The sequence below is a fragment of the Saimiri boliviensis genome, chromosome 17 (assembly GCF_048565385.1).
Source record: "Saimiri boliviensis isolate mSaiBol1 chromosome 17, mSaiBol1.pri, whole genome shotgun sequence".
NCBI classification, from domain to species: Eukaryota; Metazoa; Chordata; class Mammalia; order Primates; family Cebidae; genus Saimiri; species Saimiri boliviensis.
The window spans coordinates 47998799-48021787 of record NC_133465.1 but is presented as its reverse complement, the minus strand read 5'-3'; the positions used below and the strand labels follow the sequence as shown (position 1 = coordinate 48021787).

Sequence of the window (22989 nt, the reverse complement as noted above, 5' to 3'; positions counted from 1 at the left end):
GGGTCTAGGGGGTCTAGGCACAGGGAGAGACAAGTGAACAAAAGTGTTTCTGACCTCCTGGTGTATAGATTCCTGTGTGTCATGGGCTTGCACACAGGAATCATGTGACTGTAAATAAATCTGTAATACATGGCCCAACAAGGCGGCTCACGCCTATAATCACAGCACTTTGGGAGGCCGAGGCAAGCAGATCACTTGAGTTCAATACCATCCTGGCCAACATGGCGAAACCCTGTCTCTACTAAAAATACAAAAAATTAGCCGGTCATGGTGATGGTACCTGTGAATCCAGCTACTCAGGAGGCTGAGGCAGGAGAATCACTTGAACCCAGGAGGTTGCTGTGAGCTGAGATCATGCCACTGCACTCCAAAAAAATAAATAGTAAAGGCTGCTCTGCTTATGGAGTAGCCATTCTTTTGTTTCTTTACTTCTCTGATAAACTTGCTTGCACTTTCAAAATAAAATAAAATAAAAAATTTATAAAAATAAGGCCAGGCGCAGTGGCTCATGCCTGTAATCCTAGCACTTTGGGGGGCCAAGGCGGATGGATCACGAGGTCAGGAGATCGAGACCATCCTGGCTAACCTGAAACCCTGTCTCTACTAAAAATACAAAACAAAAAATTAGCTGGCATGGTGGTGTGCACCTGTAGTCCCACCTATTCGGGAGCCTGAGGCAGGAGAATCATTTGAACCTGGGAGGCGGAGGTTGCAGTGAGCCGAAATCGTGCCATTGCACTCCAGCCTGGGCAACAGAGGGAGACTCTGTCCCAAAAAAGAAAAAAGTAAAAATTAAAATTAAAAATCCGCCGGGTGCGGTGGCTCAAGCCTGTAATCCCAGCACTTTGGGAGGCTGAGGCGGGCGGATCACGAGGTCGAGAGATTGAGACCATCCTGGTCAACATGGTGAAACCCCGTCTCTACTAAAAATACAAAAAATTAGCTGGGTATGCTGGCGCGTGCCTGTAATCCCAGCTACTCCGGAGGCTGAGGCAGGAGGATTGCCTGAACCCAGGAGGCGGAGGTTGCGGTGAGCCGAGATCGTGCCATTGCACTCCAGCCTGGGTGACAAGAGCGAAACTCCGTCTCAAAAAATAAATAAATAAATAAATAAATAAATAAATAAATAAAATTAAAAATCCAAATCTAGGGCCGGGCGCGGTGGCTCAAGCCTGTAATCCCAGCACTTTGGGAGGCCGAGGCAGGTGGATCACAAGGTCAAGAGATCGAGACCATCCTGGTCAACACGGTGAAACCCCGTCTCTACTAAAAATACAAAAAATTAGCTGGGCATGGTGGCGCGTGCCTATAATCCTAGCTACTCAGGAGGCTGAGGCGGGAGAATTGCCTGAGCCCAGGAGGCGGAGGTTGCGGTGAGCCGAGATCGCGCCATTGCACTCCAGCCTGGGTAACAAGAGCGAAACTCCGCCTCAAAGAAAAAAAAAAAATCCAAATCTATAGTACATCTACTGGTGATAAAGGATATGAAGAAAAGTAAAGCAGACTAAGGGAGCTGTATGGAGAAAAGGAGATACTATTTTAGATGAGGTGGTTCGGGAAACACCAACTCCTGAAGAAGAGATAGAATCAGACAGAGATCAGGGGAATGTGACCCAAGGGGAGCAGGTGCAGACGCTCCGAGGCAGGAGGGCTGAACTCAGTGATGGAGATGAGATTAGAAAGGGGTCAGGGGCCAGATCAAAAGTCTTGGAGACCTTTGAGGAGAACCTGGGTTCTATGGTTTGAATGTCCCTGCCAAAACTCATGTTGAAATAAAAAGAAATTTCATTTCACATCCGAGTCATGGCACCAAAAAATAAAAAAATAAAAAATAAATGTAATTGCTATTGTCTTAAGAGTTGGGGCTTTTTTTTTTCTTTGAGACTGGGTTTCACTCTGTCACCAGGCTGGAGTGCAGTGGGTTGATCTTGGTTCACAGCAGCCTGGACTCAAGCAGTCTTCTTCCTTGGCCTCCTGAGCAGCTGAAATTACAGGTGTGTGCCACCACGCCTGGCTAAGGAGTCTCTGTCATCCAGGCTGGAGTGCAGTGACGTGATCATGGCTCACTACAACCTCCACCTCCTGGGATCAAGCTATTCTCCTGCCTCAGCCTCCAAAGTAGCTAGGATTACAGGCATTTGCCACCACACCTGGCTAATTTTGTACTTTTAGTAGAGATGGGGTTTCACCATGCTGGCCAGGCTGTTTTTGTTTTTGTTTTTCATACAGACAGAGTGTTGCTGTGTTGCCCAGGCTGGTGTTAAATTCCTGAGCTTAAGCCGGGCGCGGTGGCTCAAGCCTGTAATCCCAGCACTTTGGGAGGCTGAGGCGGGTGGATCACGAGGTCGAGAGATCGAGACCATCCTGGTCAACATGGTGAAACCCCGTCTCTACTAAAGATACAAAAAATTAGCTGGGCATGGTGGCACGTGCCTGTAATCCCAGCTACTCAGGAGGCTGAGGCAGGAGAATTGCCTGAGCCCGGGAGGCGGAGGTTGCGGTGAGCCGAGATCGCGCCATTGCACTCCAGCCTGGGTAACGAGAGCGAAACTCCGTCTCAAAAAAAAAAAAAAAAAAAAAAATTCCTGAGCTTAAACAGTCCTCCCACCTCAGCCTCCCGAAGTGTTGGGATTACAGGCCTGAGCCACTGTGCTGGGCAGAATGGGCCCTTTAAGAGGTAATTAGGTCACCCGGATGCAGTGATTCATGCCTGTTATCTCAGCATATGGGAGGCCGAAGAGGGTGGATCACCCGAGGGGTTCGAGACCAGCCTGGCCAATATGGTGAAACCCCATCCCTACTAAAAATGGAAAAATTAGTCAGGTGTGGTGACGGGCAACAGTAATCCCAGCTCCTTGGGAGGTTGAGGCAGGAGGATCGCTTGAACCAGAGAGGCAGAGTTTGCAGTGAGCCGAGATCGCGCCACTGCACTCCAACCTGGGTGGCAAGACTGAAACTTGATCTCAAAAAAAAAAAAAAAAAAAAGAGAGAGAGAGGTAATTAGGTCATGAGGGCTCTGCCCTCCCGAATAGATTAATACTGTTATCATTGGCCTGGCTCCTGATGAAAGGCACAATTTCCTGTCCCTCGTGTTTGCTTCCACCTTCTGCCCTTCCATCCTGGGACAACCCTCGGCAGATGCTGCATCAGGTTCTTTCACTTTCCAGCCACTAAAACTGTGAAACTGTGAGCAAAATAAACTTTGGTTATGTGCAAATTATCCAGTCTATGGTTTTCTGATTTAGCTAGCAGAAAATGGGCTAAGACACTTGGATTTTACTGAAATTGGAAGCCACAGAAAGTGTACTGAGCAAAACAGGAATAGACTTTTTTCTTTCTCTTTTTTTTTTTTTTTTTTTTTTTGAGACAGAGTCTCCCTCTTTTTGCCCAGGCTGGAGTGCACTGGTGCAATCTCAGCTCTGCTCACTGCAACCTCCGCCTGCCAGGTTCAAGTGATTCTCCTGCCTCAGCCTCCCAAGCAGCTGGGATTACAGGAACACACTACATGCCCAGCTAATTTTTGTATTTTTAGTGGAGACGGTGTTTCACCATGTTGGTCAGGCTGCTCTCGAACTCCTGACCTCAAGTGATTCACCCACCTCGGGCTCCCAAGTGGTGGGATTACAGGCGTAGCCACCACGCCTGGCTTTTTTCTTTTTTGAGACAGGGTCTCCCTCTATGACCCAGGTGGGAGTCCAGTGGTGTGCTCACAGCTTACTGTAGCCTCAACCTCCTGGGCTTAAGCAGTCTTCCCACATCAGCCTCCCAAGTGGCCAGGACTGCAGTTGTGTGCCACCATACCCAGTAATGTTTTGATTTTTTTTGGTAGAGACGGGTCTCACTTTGTTGCTCAGGCTCCCTTTTTTCTTTTTCTTTTTTCTTTTTTTTTTTAAGACAAAGTTTCCATTGCCCAGGCTGGAATGCCGTGTCCCGATCTTGGCTCACTGCAGCCTCTACCTCCCTGGTTCAAGTGATTCTCCTGTGTCAGCCTCCAGAGTAGCTGGGATTACTACCATGCCCGGCTAATTTTTCTATTTTTAGTAGAGACAGGGTTTCACCAGGCTGGACTCAAACTCCTGACCTCAAGTGATAACACCCGCCTCAGCCTCCCAAAGTGCTGCGATTATAGGCATGAGCCAACACATCCAACCCTGTCATTTTTAAAAGATCATTTTAACGGCACTGTGGTTTTTTCTTCTGCTGCTGCTACTGGGCAAGAGTGGAATCAGGAAACCTAGTTAGGAGGCTACTGCAGTAGTTCAAGGGAAAGATGACAGTGTGCAATGCAAAAGAGGGTGATTTCTGTATACGCTTTGATGATAAAGGTAGAGCTGTCAGTATTTGCTGATGAAACAGTTGAAAGAGAAGAGAGAATGGAGTCAAGGGATACTCCAAGGTTTTAAAAATGAGTATTGGGGGCCGGGCATGGTGGCTCAAGCCTGTAATCCCAGCACTTTGGGAGGCTGAGGCGGGTGGATCACAAGGTCAAGAGATCGAGACCATCCTGGTCAACATGCTGAAACCCCGTCTCTACTAAAAATATAAAAAATTAGCTGGGCATGGGCCGGGCGCGGTGGCTCAAGCCTGTAATCCCAGCACTTTGGGAGGCCGAGGCGGGTGGATCACGAGGTCAAAAGATCGAGACCATCCTGGTCAACATGGTGAAACCCCGTCTCTACTAAAAATACAAAAAACTAGCTGGGCGTGGTGGTGCGTGCCTGTAATCCCAGCTACTTAGGAGGCTGAGGCAGGAGAATTGCCTGAACCCAGGAGGCGGAGGTTGCGGTGAGCCGAGATCGCGCCATTGCACTCCAGCCTGGGTAACAAGAGCGAAACTCCGTCTCAAAAAAAAAAAAAAAAAAAAAAATTAGCTGGGCATGGTGGCACGTGCCTGTAATCCCAGCTACTCAGGAGGCTGAGGCAGGAGAATTGCCTGAACCCAGGAGGCGGAGGTTGCGGTGAGCCGAGATCGCGCCATTGCACTCCAGCCTGGGAAACAAGAGCGAAACTCCGTCTAAAAAAAAAAAAAAAAAAAAAAAAAGAGTATTGGGGGCCGGGCGCGGTGGCTCACGCCTGTAATCCCAGCACTTTGGGAGGCCAAGGTGGGTGGATCATGAGGTCAAGAGATCGAGACCATCCTGGTCAACATGGTGAAACCCCGTCTCTACTAAAAATACAAAACATTAGCTGGGCATGGTGGTGCGTGCCTGTAATCCCAGCTACTTGGGAGGCTGAGGCAGGAGAATTGCCTGAACCCAGGAGGCGGAGGTTGCGGTGAGCCGGGATTACGCCATTGCACTCCAGCCTGGGTAACAAGAGCAAAACTCCATCTCAAAAATAAATAAATAAATAAATGAGTATTGGGGAAAATGGAGTTGTCACTAAAGTAGGGAAGACTGGGGGAGGAGCTGGCAGGAGCACTGGAAATCTGGAACTGGGGTTTGGACACATGAATTCATTGCATCAATTGGAGATGTATCCAGGAGGCAGCTGGAGATACAGACCTGCAGTTCTTGGGAGGCAGCGGGTTGAAGGTATGTAAGGGTTTCTTTGCTTGGGGGGTCATCAGCACATAAGTGGTATTGGAAGTCATGGGACTGCACAGGATTATTAACAGTGTGAATATTCACAAGTTCGGGGGAAAAAAGTATGAATGTACAGAAGAGAAGGGTCACTCTGTCTCTTAATCCCACCCACCAGGGATGACCTTGTAAGCCACACCACACAGGTACACGCACGCACAGACAGGTACACACACTGCCACAGAGGGGCAAAGGGGGTTGGCGAGAGCCACACAGAGCAGATCCTATTGCTTCAGAAACCCATGCCGCCTGCGCCCCCTCCCTGTGGCCTTCCTGGGTGCTGTAGGGACAGCAGATCCGTCTGGGCCAGCAGGGAGAGGAGACTGACAGGAGGAGCTGGCTGTGAGGCCTCTTTTCCTTCAAGAGCAGGGGAAGCCAGAGAAGAACCTCATCTGGAGGCGGAGGCGGAGGCGGAGGCGGAGGCGGGGGTGGGGGCGGGTCAGGGAGGAGTGCCTGCCTCCTTCCCCTACTGCCCCAGACAAAGCTCCAAGAACTCTAGCAGGCTCCTGTTTCCACTTCCCAGGCTTTCTGTGGTCACGTCCCTGCCCACTCCAAAGGCCATCCCCCTCACCCTTCCCTCCCTCTCAGACCCACCTGAATCCCTCCCTGGGTACCGCCCCCTCCTCGGGCACTCCTGCCCCCTTCCTCTGCCTGCATCCCCACCTAGCGTCTTATCTGTTCATTCTTCCTCACTTGCACCAGAGCTCCACAGAAGCCGAGAGTGGCTCCTATCAATGACTCCTGCCACCCTGGGCTCAGGAAGGACAGGCCACTGTAGCAAACCAGCCAGGCCTGTACCCCCGGCTGGACCTCCTGGTGAGGCAGTTTCCCAGAGAGTTGGGATCTCTCAGTCCTCTGGGGCAGAGCAGGGTGAGTGGGGCCATCTCCCTTTGATTGATTGAGCCCTCTTTCTTCTTTACACATTTGTGAAATGTGACAATAGTCATACTGCTATTCGTTATAACAGTCCTTGCTGGCTGTTAAGACCTCTATGCTAGCACTTTCAGGCATTATCTCAACCCTTACTAAAACCCATTAGATAGGTATTTTTACACCCATTTAACAGATAAGAAAGACTCAGAGGGCCGGACGTGGTGGCTCAGGCCTGTAATCCCAGCACTTTGGGAGGCTAAGTTGGGTGGATAACTTGTATCAGGGGTTCGAGACCAGCTGACCAACATCGAGAAACCCCATCTCTACTAAAAATTCAAAATTAAGGCCAGGTGCAGTGGCTTACACCTGTAATTTCAGCTCTTTGGGAAACTGAGGTAGCCAGATCACAAGGTCAGGGGTTCAAGATCATCCTGGCCAATAGGGTGAAACCCTGTCTCTACTAAAAATACAAAAATTAGCTGGGTGTGATGACATGCCTATAGTCCCAGCTACCGGAGAAGCTGAGGCAGAAGAATCACTTGAACCTGAGAGGCGGAGGTTGCAGTGAGCTGAGACTGCACCACTGCACTCCAGCCTGGGTGACAGAGCAAGATTCCGTCTCAAAAAAAAAAAAAAAAAAAAAAAAAAAAAAGCCAGGCATGGGTAATCTCAGCACTTAGAAGGCCGAGGAGGGCAGATCATGAGGTCAGGAGTTCGAGACCAGTCTGGCCAATATGGTGAAACCCCATCTCTACTAAAAATACAAAAATTAGCTGAGCGTGGTGGTGCGTGCCTGTGATCCCAGTTACTCGGGAGGCTGAGGCAGGAGAATCGCTTGAATCCTGGAGGTGGAGGTTGCAGTGAGCCGAGGTTCACTCCGGCCTGGGTAATAAGAGTGAAACTCCGTATCAAAGAATAAAAAAATAAAGACTCAGGGAAAGCAAGGAACGTGCCTGAGATCTCCTGGCTAATGTGGTAAAGGTCACAAACTGACTCTACGCAACCCAAGTCCCACCTAACTCCTCCTGCAGATGCCCTTTGGGTATCTAGAGACTACGTCTGGACTTTGCTGTGGCCTTGAGGGGTGACCCTGGGCTGGCTTCTTTCTGGACCTCAGTTTCTGAGTTGGTCAGTTGGTTGGTTGGTTGATTTGATTGATGGATTTACAGGCCTCACTCTGCCGCCAAAACTGGATGCAGTGGCCAGATCATGCTCACTGCAGCCTCCAACTCCTGAGCTCAAGGAAAGATGCCACTGTGGTCATTTTTAAATGTTTTATTTTTGTAGAGATGGCCGGCGGTGGCAGGGGGAAGGGGCTCACTATGTTGCTCAGGCTGGTCTCGAACTCCTGGGCTCAAGCAATCCTCCTGCCTCCACCTCCCAAAGTGCTGTGATTACAGGCGACAGCCATCGCACGTAGTCGCGCAGGTATACCGGGCTAAGGCGATCTGTCTTAATTCGCCATCCACAGCCGCCACCGCCGCCACATCCCCAGGGACCACACAGACCCAGGGGACAAAGGAGGGCGCGAGACAGCGGCTGAGGGAGCCTCTACTGCGGGGCGGCCGGAGGATCACCGAGCTCAGGGTCCCCCACCCCACCGGCCCCGGCCCCGGCCCCGGCCTCGGCCTCTGCGGGCTCTTTGGGGAACACATTGCGGTGCATGGCGGCGACGTAACTGGAGCCGCTGGGGTCATCCAGGCGCATCTGCTGCAGGGGCAGGAAGCGCTCGGTGGTGAAGTAGCGCAGGGCCGGCTTCGGGGCGCGCAGAGCGGTGAGGAAGACCTGCGGTGGCGGGACGGGAGCTCTGGCCCCGGCTGCGCACGGGAGGACGCACCGTCCCCGCTCCCGGAGTCCGGCCCGGCGCTCACCTCCACCACCTCCTCCGGGTGCTGCGCGGCCTCGCGGAAGATCTCTTTGTTGTGCTGGAGGTATTGGTGGAAGAGGAGGCGGGTCCGGGTGTCCGTGCGGTCCAGCATCCCGCCGGGGCCGCCCAACACCTTCTGCATGAAGGGGGTGTGCACCGGGCCGCACTCGATCAGGCTCACGCTGCCGGCCCGAGAGCGGCAAGTGGGCGGGGGCAGACGCCAGCCAGGCGCCAGCCCCAGTCCCTGCCCCAGCCCCGGCCCGGCTCCGACCCGGACCTTGGCTCAGCCGCGACCAGAGCACCACCGCTGTGCCACAAAGCGAGGCATAAAGGGCGCTGGGAATAACCAGAGCATTTAAAAAGCGGGTTCCTGCCCGAGCAGCCCTCCCACATCCATCTGAGCCTGCGAGGGAGCCCTGGTGTCAGGATTTGACCCTGGCGGGCTCCCTGGCCGCTGTGTGACCTCCGGTCGGTCACCTAACCTCTCTGGGCCCGAGCTTCCGCATGACAATACCGACACTTCAGCAGCCAGGTCAGCAGATGGCACAACGCATGCCATGCGCCCAGCCCAAGTGCCTGGCACACAGCAAATGTGAACCGGGCAGGGAGGGTCGGGGAGATCGCCCCAGAGTGGCTCCTGCAAGACAGGATGCTTGGGATCTCTAGGTCAGAGTTCAGAGGGTTCGCGGAGCGATGGGAAGAGGGTGTTTACTCACTGGACCCCAAAGGGCGGCAGCAGAACCGCCAGGCTCTCGCATAAGCCTTCCAGCGCAAACTTGCTGGCGCAGTAAACGTCATTGAAGGGCAGACCTTGGTGGTGGGGGAGACGAAGTTCCCGAGGCTCAGCGACCAGGGGGCCATCCCTGGGCAGACTGTGCCCCTCCAAGCTGACTGCCCCTCCCCGCGGAGCCTGCCTTCAAGGCTCAGCTCTGCACGCGAAGAATCTGGAGCTGCGACCCTGTCCCTGCCACTCACCCATCAGTCCTCCCATGCTCCCGGTCACCAACACGCGCCCCGAACCGCGCCGCTTCATCTCTGGCAGGAAGGCCTGCAGCATCCGCACCGTCCCTGCCACGTTCACATCCAGCACAGAGCCCACGGCGTCCTCCCCCAGCGCCTCCAGCGGCCCCAGCAGGCCCTGGCCCGCGTTACACACTGCGGGGACAGAGGCCCGAGCAGCCTCAGCATCACCCTCAGCCCGGCCTGTGCCCTCCTGCTCCCTGGGCCTTGGGACATGGTGATTTGAACACGGGGTGAAGGCTCCTAGGAGCCCAAGAGTTTCTCGAGGCTCACCCAGTATATCCACACGGCCCTCGGTCACGCGTGCCTGGGCATCGGCCACGGATTTTGAGTCTCTTACGTCCAGCTGCAACGTCTCCAGGGAGTCCCTAGGGCACCCCTGGGCCCTGGCTGCCTCCCAAAGCTGGCCCTGTGTCTTTAGGTCCCTCATGGTGGCATACACTGGAGGTTAGGGGAGAGGAGGAAGATCTGACTTTCCTTCTGACCTTCAAGGGCTCCTCCCTTCTCTCCATCCCTGTCCCTACCTATCTATACCTTTGAAGCTCTGAGATGGGTCCGACGCCAGTCGTACGGCCAAGTGAAGCCCGATGCCCGAGGAACAGCCAGTGATGAGCACCACGGTGCGGGTCATGGTGAGACTGTGGGGAGAGGCTGGGGCTCTGGGCTGGATATCACCTGCTCCGCCCCACCCCGCCCGCGGGCCCTCGCCTCTTGTTGTGTCTCCCACGCAATCTCAAGGATAAGCCCTCCTGCGGGTCCCTGGCCTGCTCTCCCCACCCTGTGATGAGTCAAAACAGACAGAAGCCCACTGCTTGGAACACCAAACTGTCCTGGTTGCTGCTCAGAGGGAGGGAAGGCTTTACAAGCAGGTGTAGGTTCCCATGTGGGCACGGACTGGCACCCTGGGCATGCCTCTGGGCCACAGGAGCAATGACAGTGACCAGAGTTTGCTGCAGAGGCTGTGAAAGGAAAGGCGTTGGGAGGTTGGAGTATATACGTTGGTTTCGTCCACAGTTCCTAGCTCATAACTCACATGACCACGGTTACAATCTTTCACTGTAATGTTGGGGCGCCTCAGGACTCAGATAACAGCCTCTCCTCTTCCGACCTTCTGACGTCGTCTTTTCACCTGCCCAAGGCAGGACTCTAATCTGATGTGGGTTGTAGGATCCTCATTCCAGAGTGGGTCCTTGCCGCATACCATGGAGAAAGGAATGCTGCACAAAGGCCGGAAGAATCTGGACCGGCCTTGCTGGGCTTAGATCAGACCGTTTTTGTCCAAACACATTTTCACAGTTGTCCATGCTTCACTCATGAAGCCAATGAAGTTCTCCAAAAAGGCCCAAAGGACAGGGTTCGGGGAGCTTCTGGGAGTTGAAGGTGTGGAGGCTGACGGGAAGGTGAAGAACTCATCGGTGTGCCCAGAGGGTGACGTAACCCCAGCTCTATGGAGATAGAAGCTCCAGCTCTGGACCCTTCCAGGCCCCCCCCCTCCATCTGCATCTCTTCATATGGCTATTTCTTTTTTTTTTTTTTTTTTTTTTTTTGAGATGGAGTCTCACTCTGTCACCCAGGCTCGAGTACAGTGGTGCAATCTCAGCTCAATGCAACCTCAGCCTCCTGGGTTTAAGTGATTCTCCTGCCTCAGCCTCCCAAGTAGCTGGGACTACAGGCGCATACCACCATGCCCAGATAATTTTTGTTTTTAGAAGCAACGGGGTTTCCGTTGTTGGCCAGGATGGTCTTGATCTCTTGACCTCATGATCCACCGGACTTGGCCTCCCAAAGTGCTGGGATTATAGGCGTGAGTCACTACACCCAGCCCATATGGCTGTTTATTTCTATCCTTTAAGATATCCTTCAAGGCTGGCTGTCTCATGCCTGTAATCCCAGAACTTTCGGAGGCTGAGGCAAGGGGATTGCTGGAGCCCAGGAGTTCAAGACCAGCCAGGGCAACAGAGGGAACCCCCATCTCTGCAAAAAATACAAAAAAATTAGCTGGGCATGGTGGTGTGTGTCTGGAGTCCCAGCTACTTGGGGGGTGGGGTGCTGAGGCTGAGAGATGGGGGGGGCGGTGAATCAAGGCTGTGGTGAGCAGAGAACATGCCGCTGTACTCACTCTGGTTGAGAGAGTATAACCTTGTCTCAAAAAAATAATAATAATAAATTTTTTTTAAATAAAGAAAAAAAAAATTCCTCCCTAATAAACTACTACACATAATAACGGATTCCCTGTGTTCTGTGGGCCACTGTAGCAAATTGGTTAAATCCAAAGGGGGAAGGGGGTCATGGAAACTCCAACTTGAAGCCAGTCCATCAGAAGTTCCAGGGACCAGGACTTGTGACTAACGGAGAAGGAGGGGTTGGTGTCATGGGTCTGCGCCCTAACTCTGTGGACTCTGACGTTGTCTTTGGTGAGTTACATTGGAACTGAATTGGAGGACACCCAGCTGATGTCCACTGCGTGGTGCATGGGGACAATCCTCCAAATATTTCATCACAGAAGTCTTCTGTGTTCGTGATCGTTGTTGCAGCATGGCAGCAAAGAAAAAACACAGTTTGAGAAAAGGTTTTCCTGCTGGGCATGGTGGCTCACGCCTGTAATCCCAGCACTTTGGGAGGCCGAGGCAGGTGGATCACTAGAGGTCAGGAGTTCAAGACCATCCCGGCCAACATGATGAAACCCCATCTCTATTAAAAATACAAACATTAGGCCGAGCGCAGTGGCTCAAGCCTGTAATCCCAGCACTTTGGGAGGCTGAGGCGGGTGGATCACGAGGTCAAGAGATCGAGACCATCCTGGTCAACATGGTGAAACCCCGTCTCTACTAAACATACAAAAAAATTAGCCGAGCACAGTGGCGCGCGCCTCCCAGCTACTCGGGAGGCTGAGGCAGGAGAATTGCTTGAACCCAGGAGGTGGAGGTTGCAGTGAGCCGAGATCGTGCCACTGCACTCCAGCCTGGGTAACAAGAGTGAAACTCCGTCTCAAAAATAAAAAACACACTGGGCACAGTGGCTCAAGCCTGTAATCCCAGCACTTTGGGAGGCCGAGGTGAGTGGATCACGAGGTCGAGAGATCGAGACCATCCTGGTCAACATGGTGAAACCCCGTCTCTACTAAAAATACAAAAAATTAGCTGGGCATGGTGGCACGTGCCTGTAATCCCAGCTACTCAGGAGGCTGAGGCAGGAGAATTGCCTGAACCCAGGAGGCGGAGGTTGCGGTGAGCCAAGATCGCGCCATTGCACTCCAGCCTGGGTAACAAGAGCGAAACTCCGTCTCAAAAAATAAAAAAAATAAAAAAAATAAAAAACAAAAATTAGCAGGGCATGGTGGCAGACACCTGTACTCCCAGCTATGTGGAAGGCTGAGGCAGGAGAATTGCTTGAACCCAGGAGGCAGAGGTTGCGGTAAGCTGAGATTGCTCCACTGAACTCTAGCCTGGGTGACAGAGCAAGACTCTGTCTCAGGGAATTAAAAAAAAAACATTAGCCGGGCGTGGCAATGCATGCCTATAGTCCCAGCTACCCAGGAGGGTGAGGCACTGGAATTACTTGAACCCACGAGGCGGACGTTGCCATGCCAAGATGGTGCCATTGTACTCCAGCCTGGGCAACAGAGCAAGACTCTATTTCAAAAAAAAAAAAAAGGGGTGGCATGAGGCAAGGGATGGGAGAACAGGTCCACCCCAGGGGCCATGCTATAGCTCTGAGTCCTCCCAAGCGTGGCAGCAGTGACCTCATTCTGACAGACCCAGTGACTCATCAGTTTAAGTGGCTAGAAAACAGTACTTTAATCCCACACTTTGAGTGGTGATGAAGGGCAACTCACTGCCAATTCCCCCAAGACCAGACCCCACCAGCAGGCCATGGGGCCTCCTCCCAGGCCTGGGATACCCCGTGATGCTTGTCCAGCTCCGGGCCCTGGAAACCTGCCCCGGCCTGGAGTTAGCGGAAAGCAAGGCCCAGGGGTGGCGAATCTATTCCCAAGAGCCGGCCACCCAGCGGGGGTAATATTTGAGGAAGATCTTCTTGGCCAGGTCCACAGTGTCTCCTCGCGGCTGGCTGGGATACCTCTGCTTGCTGAGGACAAAGGCCTGCTCCAGTTGGAAGACATTTTTGTCAAACTGGTGTTGTGGGAAAGGGATGCCCTGGGCCACACTGGCAGCCAGCACCTCCAGGAACAGCCGCCAGCGAGGGGTGTAGTAGCTGGCCACGAGCCCCGCCAGCTGCTTGTTGGCGTAGTCCAGGATGTTGCCTTCTGGCCCCCACAGGGTCAGCTGGTAGCGGCTGCTCTGCTCGTAGAAATCAGCCTCGGCCTCACTGACCGCCACTGCTCTGGCCTGTTCCAGCCAGCTGCCCAGCAAGAAGTGGCTGTCACTAGCCAGTACCTCATCCAGCGCCGGCAGCAGCTCGTAGGCCAGGATGCCTCCGGCCCTCAACAGGGAATGCAGCTCCTTGCTCAGGTAGGCGCTCCTCGCCTCCTCGTAGTACAAGCCGACCAGCTCCTGCACTGCCTGCCGAGTGACGTCCAGCAGGTCGTAGCGGAAGGTGGGGCTGGCAGCCAGGGTGGCAGCAGCTGAGAGCAGCAGCCGCCAAGCCTCAAACACATCAGATCGGTTGTACCAGACGGTGGTATTCATCTGTAGGGACGGCCGCCTGACCAGCGGGCTGTGATTGTGGCCCCTGCAGGCCTCCCCGGAGCAATTGTACACACTCCTGAGCAGGAGCCTCCATGCTGCCCCTGCATCCGGGTGGGAGACCCCGTACCGCTGGGTAGCAAAGCTGGTCACCCAGGCCGCCAAATCTGGCACTGGGTCCTTTCGCCAGCTCAGCTCAGCCATGAGGGAATAGACCACTTCGTTCTGGTTGATGCCCTCAGGGGCCATGCCGGTGCCTACCATGGTGGAGTTGGGGAAGAGGCGGGCGGCTTCTGGGCCTCGGTTCACGGCCTCCAGGGCTCCAAACAGACCGTGGTTGCCCCCGAAGTTGTGCAGCATGCACCAGATGAAGGGCTGGCCCTGGAAGGAGGCGGTGCGGGTGTATACAGGCTGGCTCTCAGCAAACAGGTCCAGAACCAGTAGGCGGCCACGGGGCACAGCCCCCAGCACAGCCCTGACCTGGGCAGGTCCCCAGAACTGGGGCTGGTGCTGGAAGAGCCAGCCTTGGAGCAGCCACACAGCATCGGTATCCACTGTGGTCAGGTGGGGGGACACAGAAGAGGAGTGATGAGAGGAGAGGGGCCAGCAAATGTTCACCACACTCTATGGACGACTCTGTCTATCCCAGGGCATGCCTTCCCGTGAGCCCCACCAGCGGGACACTCCATCCCACATATGCTGCCCCATCCCCATCTCTTCCCCCTGGAAATTCCAGGACAGGGTTCAGCAAGCTTCAGGGAACATCAGAGTTACCCAGAGAGCTCCTTCCTTCCTTCCATCCTTCCTTCATTCATTCAGAGACGGAGCCTTGCTCTGTAGCCTAGGCTGGAGTGCAATGGTGTGACCTCAGCTCACTGCAACCTCCGCCTCCCAGGTCTGTGTTAAACAATTCTCCTGCCTCAGCTCCGAGTAGCTGGGATTACAGGCGCGTGTGACCGTGCCCAGGTAACTGTTGTATTTTTAGTAGAGACAGGGTTTCACCATGTTGGCCAAACTGGCCTTAAACTCCTGACCTTGTGGTCTGCCCACCTCAGCCTCCCAAAGTGCTGGGATTACAGGCTTGAGCCACCGTGCCTAACCTATTTTTTAATTTTTTTGAGATGGAGTTTCGCTCTTGTTGCCCAGGCTGGAGTGCAATGGCATGACCTCTGCTCACCGCAAACTCCACCTCCCAGGTTCAGGGGATTCTCCTGCCTCAGTCTCCAGAGTAGCTGGGATTACAGGCATGTGCCACCATGCCTGGCTAATTTTGTATTTTTAGTAGGGACAGGGTTACTCCACGTTGGTCAGGCTTGTCTCGAACTCCTGATGTCAGGTGGTTTACCCACCTCGGCCACCCAAAATGCTGGGATTACAGGCATGAGCCACCGCATCCGGCCCAGGGCTCCTTAAAACATGGAGCCTTCTGGCCGGGCACAGTAGCTCACAGCTGTAATCCCAGCACTTTGGGAGGCCAAAATGGGCAGATCATCTGAGGTCAGGAGTTCGAGACCAGCCTGGCCAACATAGCGAAACCCCATCTCTACTGAAAATACGAAAATTAGCCGGGCATGGTGGCACATGCCTGTAGTCCTAACTACTTGGGAGGCTGAGGCAGGAGAATCGCTTGAACCCGGGAGGCGGAGGGTTGTGATGAGCCAAGATGGCACCACTGCACACCAGCCTGGGCGACAGAGCGAGACTCTGTCTCAAAAACAAAACAAAACAAAACAAAAACAAAAACAAATGGAGTTTCTGCTTCAGGTCTGGGGTAGGGCCGGAGAATTTGTGGTCTCACAGCTTGGGCTGCTGCTGCTGCCGCTGCTGGTTTTGGGTCACACCTGGAGCAGCGCTGCCCAAGAAAGGCCAAGCTGACCTGTTCCCTTCCTGGCCAACACAGAGGCCTCCCCACTAAGTCATTCCTGACTTGGGCGCCTACTGCCCCTCCTTGTAAGTGGCGGAAGCAGCCCTGGCCTCATGGGTTTGTAGCAGGATGGGTACCTACCGCCTTGAGGCATAGCCGCTCACCTCCTGCCCGTAGTGCCGACCTGAGCAACCACGCGAAGACCCAACAAAACCCTTGTTCCTAGCTAGCCCTTAGTGGCCTTCACTCTGGGCCAGGCGTTAGTCTGCCTATGAGGTAGTCCCATTATACAGGGGAGGCAACTGAGACACTGGGAGGGAGGTCGTGAGTCATAAGCCACATGGCCAGGAAGCGAGAGGGCCATGTGTGACCCAGGTCATCGGCTTCCAGAGCTCACCTCTCAACCACAGTGGGATTCGCTGAGACGACACCTATGTACAGCGCTTGGTAAACTGTAAAGTGCTCTGTGTTACGGCGAGGCATTATCCCAGTCCCTGTGCCCGCCCCTACTGACATCCGCTACCCCTTTCTTTATGAGGGTCTAGGGGGCTCTCCCTCCTGCCCCAGGCACTATACCTGCAATCATGGCCTCATAGACGGCAGCAGTGGCTGCGGCAAGGTAGGAGGGCTCCGAGGAGGGCGGCTGCATCTCGTTGAAAGTGTCGGCCCCATAGATGTGATCTGTGCCAAACTCCTTAGTCAGCTCTCGCAGGAAGAGGCTCCCGAGGATGGGGAATATGGGGTCTTCTGGAGCCAGAAGAAAGGAGCAGGAGTAGGAGCAGTTGAAGTGTCCCCAACTGCCCATCTGGGTGACGTTGACTTGAGGGAACACCCTAGTGGGGAGCAAAAGCTGACGTTTCAGGGAAGCGCCACTGTACTCAGCTTGGCCCGTGACCCCTCACCAGCCTCACCAACTTCGCTACAGCTCCCAGGGCACACCCGGTTTCTCTCAGCTCTGTGGCTTCGTACAGGCTGTACTCTCTGCAGAGTCCTTTCCTCTCCTTCCCTGGCCACCTTCTCTGGAAAACTTTCACCATCTCTCCCCTTCCTGTGGCCTGAATCACGCAACACTCCTCTTTTGTTTCTTTCTTTTCTTTTTCTCTCTCCCTCCCTCCTTCCCTCCTTTTTCTTTCTTTTTTTAAATTATAGTTTAAGTCCTCGGACACCTGCAGGTTTGTTACATAGGTATACATGTGCCATGGAATTTGCTGCACCCATCGACCCATCATCTAACTTTTAAGCCCCGTATGCATTTGGTATTTGTTCTCATGTTCTCCCTCCCCTCAGCCCCTATCCCATGACAGGCCCTGGTGTGTGATGTTCCCCTCCCTGTGTCCATGTGTTCTCATTGTTCAATTCCCACTTAAAGAGAACATGCGGCCGGGCGCGGTGGCTCAAGCCTGTAATCCCAGCACTTTGGGAGGCCGAGGCGGGTGGATCACGAGGTCAAGAGATCAAGACCATCCTGGTCAACATGGTGAAACCCCGTCTCTACTAAAAATACAAAAAAATTAGCTGGGCATGGTGGCTCGTGCCTGTAATCCCAGCTACTCAGGAGGCTGAGACAGGAGAATTGCCTGAACCCAGGGGGCGGAGGTTGCGGTGAGCCGAGATCGCGCCATTGCACTCCAGCCTGGGTAACGAGCAAAACTCCGTCTCAAAAAAAAAAAAAAAAAAAAAAAAAAAAAGAGAGCATGCAATGTTTAATTTTTTTTTTTTTTTTTTTTTTGGGATGGAGTTTCGCTCTTGTTACCCAGGCTGGAGTGCAATGGCACGATCTCAGCTCACCGCAACCTCCGTCTCCTGGATTCAAGCAATTCTCCTGCCTCAGCCTCCTGAGTAGCTGGGATTACAGGCACGCGCCACCACGCCCAGCTAATTTTTTGTATTTTTAGTAGAGACGGGGTTTCACCATGTTGACCAGGATGGTCTCGATCTCTTGACCTCGTGATCCACCCACCTCGGCCTCCCAAAGTGCTGGGATTACAGGCTTGAGCCACCGCGCCTGGCCTAATTTTCTTTTAATTAGGAGTCTTTTTTTTTTTTTTTTTTTTGAGATGGAATTTCGCTCTTGTTACCCAGGCTGGAGTGCAATGGCACGATCTCGGCTCACCGCAACCTCCGCCTCCTGGGTTCAGGCAATTCTCCTGCCTCAGCCTCCTAAGTAGCTGGGATTATAGGCACACGCCACCATGCCCAGCTAATTTTTTGTATTTTTAGTAGAGACGGGGTTTCACCATGTTGACCAGGTTGGTCTCGATCTCTCGACCTCGTGATCCACCCGCCTCGGCCTCCCAAAGTGCTGGGATTACAGGCTTGAGCCACCGCGCCCGGCCTAATTTTCTTTTAATTAGGAGTCTTGCTTTGTCACCCAGGCTGGAGTCAGTGGCACGATCTCAGCTCACTGCAACCTCTGCCCCCTGGCCTCAAGCGATTCTCCTGACTCAGCCTCCCAAGTAACTGGGATTACAGGCACCCGCCACCAAGCCCAGCTAATTTTTGTATTTTTAGTAGAGATAGGGTTTCACCACGTTGGCCAGGCTGGTCTCGAACTCCTGACCTCAAATGATCCACCGCCTCAGCCTCCCAAAGTGCTAGGATTACAGGCGTGAACCACCGTGCCCAGCCAAGCAATGCTCCTTTTTCAAGACTGGGCTCTGCCCTGAGCCCTTCCTGCCCCTCTCTCCTGGCTGAGGAGACAGGAACCCACATCTATTCCTGCCTCTGACACCACATTGTACCCCTCACCCGACATCTCTCTCCTATTGGGGGTAACGCCTTGGGCACGTTTCTTGCCGCCTCCCAGGGCCCAGCACAGAGCCAGGTCTGGCAGCCCCCAAACAGCTGGAGAAAGTTCCCTGAATGAATGAGTTTCCTGCCACCTGATGATGGTAGCAAACAGGCAGGCAGGGAGGTCAGTGGCAGGCATGATGTCCTGTGAGAGTGTGGGAGCCAGACACAGGTAGGTGCCAAGGTCATGGGGGACACCAGCAAGGCTTCCTGAAGGAGGTGGGGTCTCAGGGGGGCCTTGAAGACTTTTCCCAACCACATGAGAGAGGATGGCTGGGTAGTACAGAGGAGCAGGAGGGACAGGGAACAGCGGAGTCCCCGCTGCCGCCACTCATAAGGGCTGCCTTTTTTTTTTTTTTTTTAACGGAGCCTCTATTGCCCAGGCTGGAGTGTAGTGGCGTGATCTTGGCTCCCTGCAATTTCTGCCTCCTGGATTCAAGCAATTCTCCTGCCTCAGCCTCCCGAGTAGCTGGGATTACAGGCATGTACCACCATATTCAGCTAATTTTGGTATTTTTAGTAGGGACGGGTTTTCACCATGTTGGCCAGGCTGGTCTTGAACTCCTGACCTTGTGCTCTACCCGCCTTGGTCTACCAAAGTGCTGGGATTACAGGTGTGAGCCACTGTGCCCTGCAGGGCTGCCATTTGCTAGCACTCTGTGTAAAGTCACAGATAGATCAAGAAATAATTATAAACCCTACAGCAAAGTAAGGGAGAGATCCCATTTTACAAGTAAGGAAACTGAGGCACAGAGCAGTCAAGTCATCTGCCCAAAGTCACACAGCTAGTTAGCAGCAGAGCCAGAAATCAAACCCAGGCTTACATCCAGAGCTTACGTTTGTTTCCTTTTTTTTTGAATTGGAGCTTCACTCTTGTTGCCCAGGCTGGAGTGCACTGGCACGTTCTCGGCTCATTGCAACATCTGCCTCCCCGGTTCAAGCGATTCTTTTGCCTCAGCCTCCTGAGTAGCTGGGATTACAGGTACATGCCACCACACGCGGCTTACTTTTACATTTTTAGTAGAGACAGGGTTTCATCATGTTTGCCAGGCTGGGTCTCAACCACCCATCTCAGCCTCCCAAAGTGCTGGGATTACAGGCTGAGCCGCCGCGCCCAGAGCTTAAGTTTTGAAGTCCTGTTCTTTTTTTTTTTTTTTTTTGAGACGGAGTTTCGCTCTTGTTACCCAGGCTGGAGTGCCATGGTGTGATCTCGGCTCACCGCAACCTCCGCCTCCTGGGCTCAGGCAATTCTCCTGTCTCAGCCTCCTGAGTAGCTGGGATTACAGGCATGCGCCACCATGCTCAGCTAATTTTTTGTATTTTTAGTAGAGACGGGGTTTCACCATGTTGACCAGGATGGTCTCGATCTCTCGACCTCGTGATCCACCCGCCTCGGCCTCCCAAAGTGCTGGGATTACAGGCTGAGCCACCGCGCCCGGCCTAAGTCCTGTTCTTAAGTCATGTTCTAAAGGGGAATAAAATCTCCTCTCTAAGTGGAGGGGCTGAGGGGAAACTCACCTGTTGATAGCCCTGGGAACATGGCCCGAGAACGCAGGTAGCACTGGGATCATGCCGAAGGAGCGCATCCGGTCCAGGATCCGGTGCTGGAGGAATGTAAGGGAGGGTGGTGAGCATGGCCACTGCTGTCCTAAGGGGAAGCCCTCATCACCCAGGACACACGGAGTCCCCCTGGATCAGTGAAGAGCCCCAGGGCCGGCCAGATACCACCCTCCCTGGGCCCGGGACCATCTATCACCGATTCCCCCCCTTCCCTTTTCCGTCCTTTCACCTGCAGGTAAAGCTGCTTGATGTGCCAGGCGCGGGGCAAGGGGCCATCCCAGGTGTGCAGATTGCCCATACGCCCCCAGGCCAGGAAAGCAGGACCAGTAAAGAACTCATCGATCTCTGCCTGGGTCAGGCCCAAAGCCAGGTACACCTGAGGAAGAAAGGGTTCCCAACACATAGAAATATATTCATCTGCATCCATTGATTCATTCATTCAACAACCATTCACTCACTGCGTCTCTGTGCTGGGCGCTAGGGCTACTGAGACAAAATCTGACCCCTGCCAGCAAGGAGCCCACAGTCCGGGGGGAAGAGACCTGTGAGCAGGTGAGTTCACTGCGTCACCTTTGTCGCATGGGTGAGGAGATGGGGCACAAAGGGGCTTTCCCCCAAGAGGAAGTCCTTAGAAGGTTAATGGAGCCAAGGTGCCAGATGGAAGGGTAGGACAGCTGTGTGACGAGCTTAAGCAGTGCCTGGAACAGCTGGTGTAAAACAGAGGCTTCCAGGGAGGCAGATCTAGTGCTGCCCCTGAGTCGGATCCAAGGGACCAGGTGATTAGCCACATAGGGGAGATGAGGGGAAGGAGCCCCACTCCTCAAACTGGAAGCCTCAGTTTTTAGAAGGCTGGAGCCATGGTGCAAGCTGTAAGCACTTCTAGAGACATACACTGTGCCCGTGCTAAGGGGCACATGAAGGCACCTAGGGAGGCTCCTGCCAGGGCAGGAGGGCGGGGAGGGGACAGTGGGCACGCACCCGCTGCCAGATGGCCTCCTGGCCGCTCCAGGCCAGTGCCAGGTTGATCCCATTCAGCGCCATCCAGTCTATCTCTCGCTCCCAGCGGGCCCAGTCCCACCACACGAAGGAGTAGCTTTGCGTGCACACATTCTGGTAATAGCGGTACCTGCGGGCAGTGTCATGAGCTGGGGCGCATCCCACTCTGGAGGGTCCACGGCCCTGGGACAACTCCCCTATCCCCCACTTGGAGGAGAGGAGAGGGGCTCTAAACACGGCCCTTCTGCTTCAGGCTGGGGCCCACCCCAGGTGGAGCTGGGACCAGGTACCTGGGCTGGGCTTCTGAGGCACTCGCCCCCCGTCCTCCCCCAGGACCCTCGAGCCTGGCAGGTATTTGGGTGGCATATTCCACTTTCATGCCACACTGCCAGAGCCCCTCCTCTGCACGGTGTTTTCCTGGAACAGGGCCCAGCCCCCACAGTCTAACAGGTGGGCAGGGGGAGGGTAACTGTGTGAACAGATCACTCCATAGTGTGGCAGGAGCTGGAACGCAGGCCTGTGGGTGGAGCGGGGGACGTCCTTCCTCAGTCCGCAGGTTCAAAAGAGGCGGGGGACGAAGGGAAGAAAATTCACACATCGCCAATTGTGCACCACAAATTCTACGCCCATCATCGTGCAAATCCTCACAACACTGCACGGTAGACGTCTTCTTTCCGTTTTGCAGGTGGGCCCGCCGAGGCTCTGAGCGCCAGTGGCTGGCTCAAGGTCTCACAGCTGCTGGGGGCGGCGATGCTGGGCCTTCCTGCCAGCGCTCCCCGCTCAGCCTCCCGGTTGGGGTGGCAGCGGCTCAGGGAGGGGGTGGGCGCCTCGGGCGGACGCGGGGGAGCTGCGGGGCAGTACCTGTTGGGCGTGGCCTCGGTCAACTCCCCAGGCACGGCGGGCAGTGGCCGCGGCAGGCGCAGCTGAGAGCCGGACCAGGCCACGTGGCAGCCACAGAAGTCGCGCAGGTAGCGGTGCAGCCCCGCGGCGGCCGCCACGCCCGTGGAGCCGCGCACCCGCACCCGCGCCGCGCCGCCGCCGCTCAGGCTGTAGGTGTCCAAGCCCGGCTCGGCCGCCAGGGCGCGCTCCACCGACACCGAGAAGTTTGCCGCGGGGCCGGGCCCCAGCAGCCGAGCCACGAGCGCCCGCACGGCGGCCGCCTCCCCGGCCTCGTCGCCTGCCGCGCCCCCGGCCCCAGCCAGGAGCAGGACCCCTACCGCCACGGCCACCGCTTCCATGGCCTCAGCCCGGCGGGGGCTCGTGACTGCCAGGGGGCGGGGCGACCCCCGTCCAATCAGCTGCAGGCCTCCGGCCACGTGGACCCGAAGGCCAAGCCCGGCCTCGGGGCCGGGAGTCTCGGCTTCCGGGTCCCAGGCTGCGCCTTTGAGGGTGTCTAGTGACCGCACGCGGTGGGGAGCGCGTGACCCCGGCAACCTGAAGCGTCCGGAGCCGAAAGGCACCCGCTGGCCCTCATAGAACGCCTTCACGTAAAACGCGCTTTCTCACAGGCGAGTAACTTCCATCCATCCAACGGTCTAATAAATAGACTTTGGAGTTTATTTTGTATCAGGTACTGCCATAGCTACTGCCCTACCGATGAACGAACGAGATAGACGGTCCCTACCGTCCCTGTCAGGGGATGACCTAGAAACCAAAGGATCTCCATCATAGTTGTGATGCTGCCAAGAAGTGCAAGGGTAAGGCTTCCAAAGGAAATGACTTTTTATTTTTATTTAATTTTTTATTTTATAAAGACGGGGTTTTACCACGTTGATCAGGCTGGTCTTGAACTCC

The 22989-nt window shown here is 54.6% G+C and overlaps 2 protein-coding genes across 3 annotated transcripts; both read right to left on the bottom strand.

The window, feature by feature from the left end:
• Positions 1-7715: 7715 nt before the first annotated feature.
• HSD17B1 (hydroxysteroid 17-beta dehydrogenase 1) lies at positions 7716-10781 on the bottom strand. Of its 2 annotated transcripts, XM_003942759.4 has the most exons (6): positions 9877-10781; positions 9616-9783; positions 9298-9477; positions 9039-9132; positions 8327-8504; positions 7931-8240 (listed from the first exon to the last, which is right to left on the bottom strand). In XM_003942759.4, the coding sequence occupies exons 1-6, from the start codon at positions 9971-9973 to the stop codon at positions 8007-8009; spliced, it is 951 nt and encodes a 316-aa protein (XP_003942808.3). In that variant the 5' UTR covers positions 9974-10781; the 3' UTR covers positions 7931-8006. The 2 variants fall into 2 exon arrangements, with proteins under 2 accessions (XP_010328905.3, XP_003942808.3); XM_010330603.3 differs by having other exon boundaries at positions 7716-8504.
• A 2333-nt stretch (positions 10782-13114) lies between these two features.
• Positions 13115-22475, bottom strand: NAGLU (N-acetyl-alpha-glucosaminidase). The gene is made up of 6 exons (XM_010330703.3): positions 22057-22475; positions 21178-21325; positions 20429-20575; positions 20158-20243; positions 16426-16682; positions 13115-14539 (listed from the first exon to the last, which is right to left on the bottom strand). The coding sequence occupies exons 1-6, from the start codon at positions 22431-22433 to the stop codon at positions 13326-13328; spliced, it is 2229 nt and encodes a 742-aa protein (XP_010329005.2). The 5' UTR covers positions 22434-22475; the 3' UTR covers positions 13115-13325.
• Between the last annotated feature and the right edge of the window lie 514 nt (positions 22476-22989).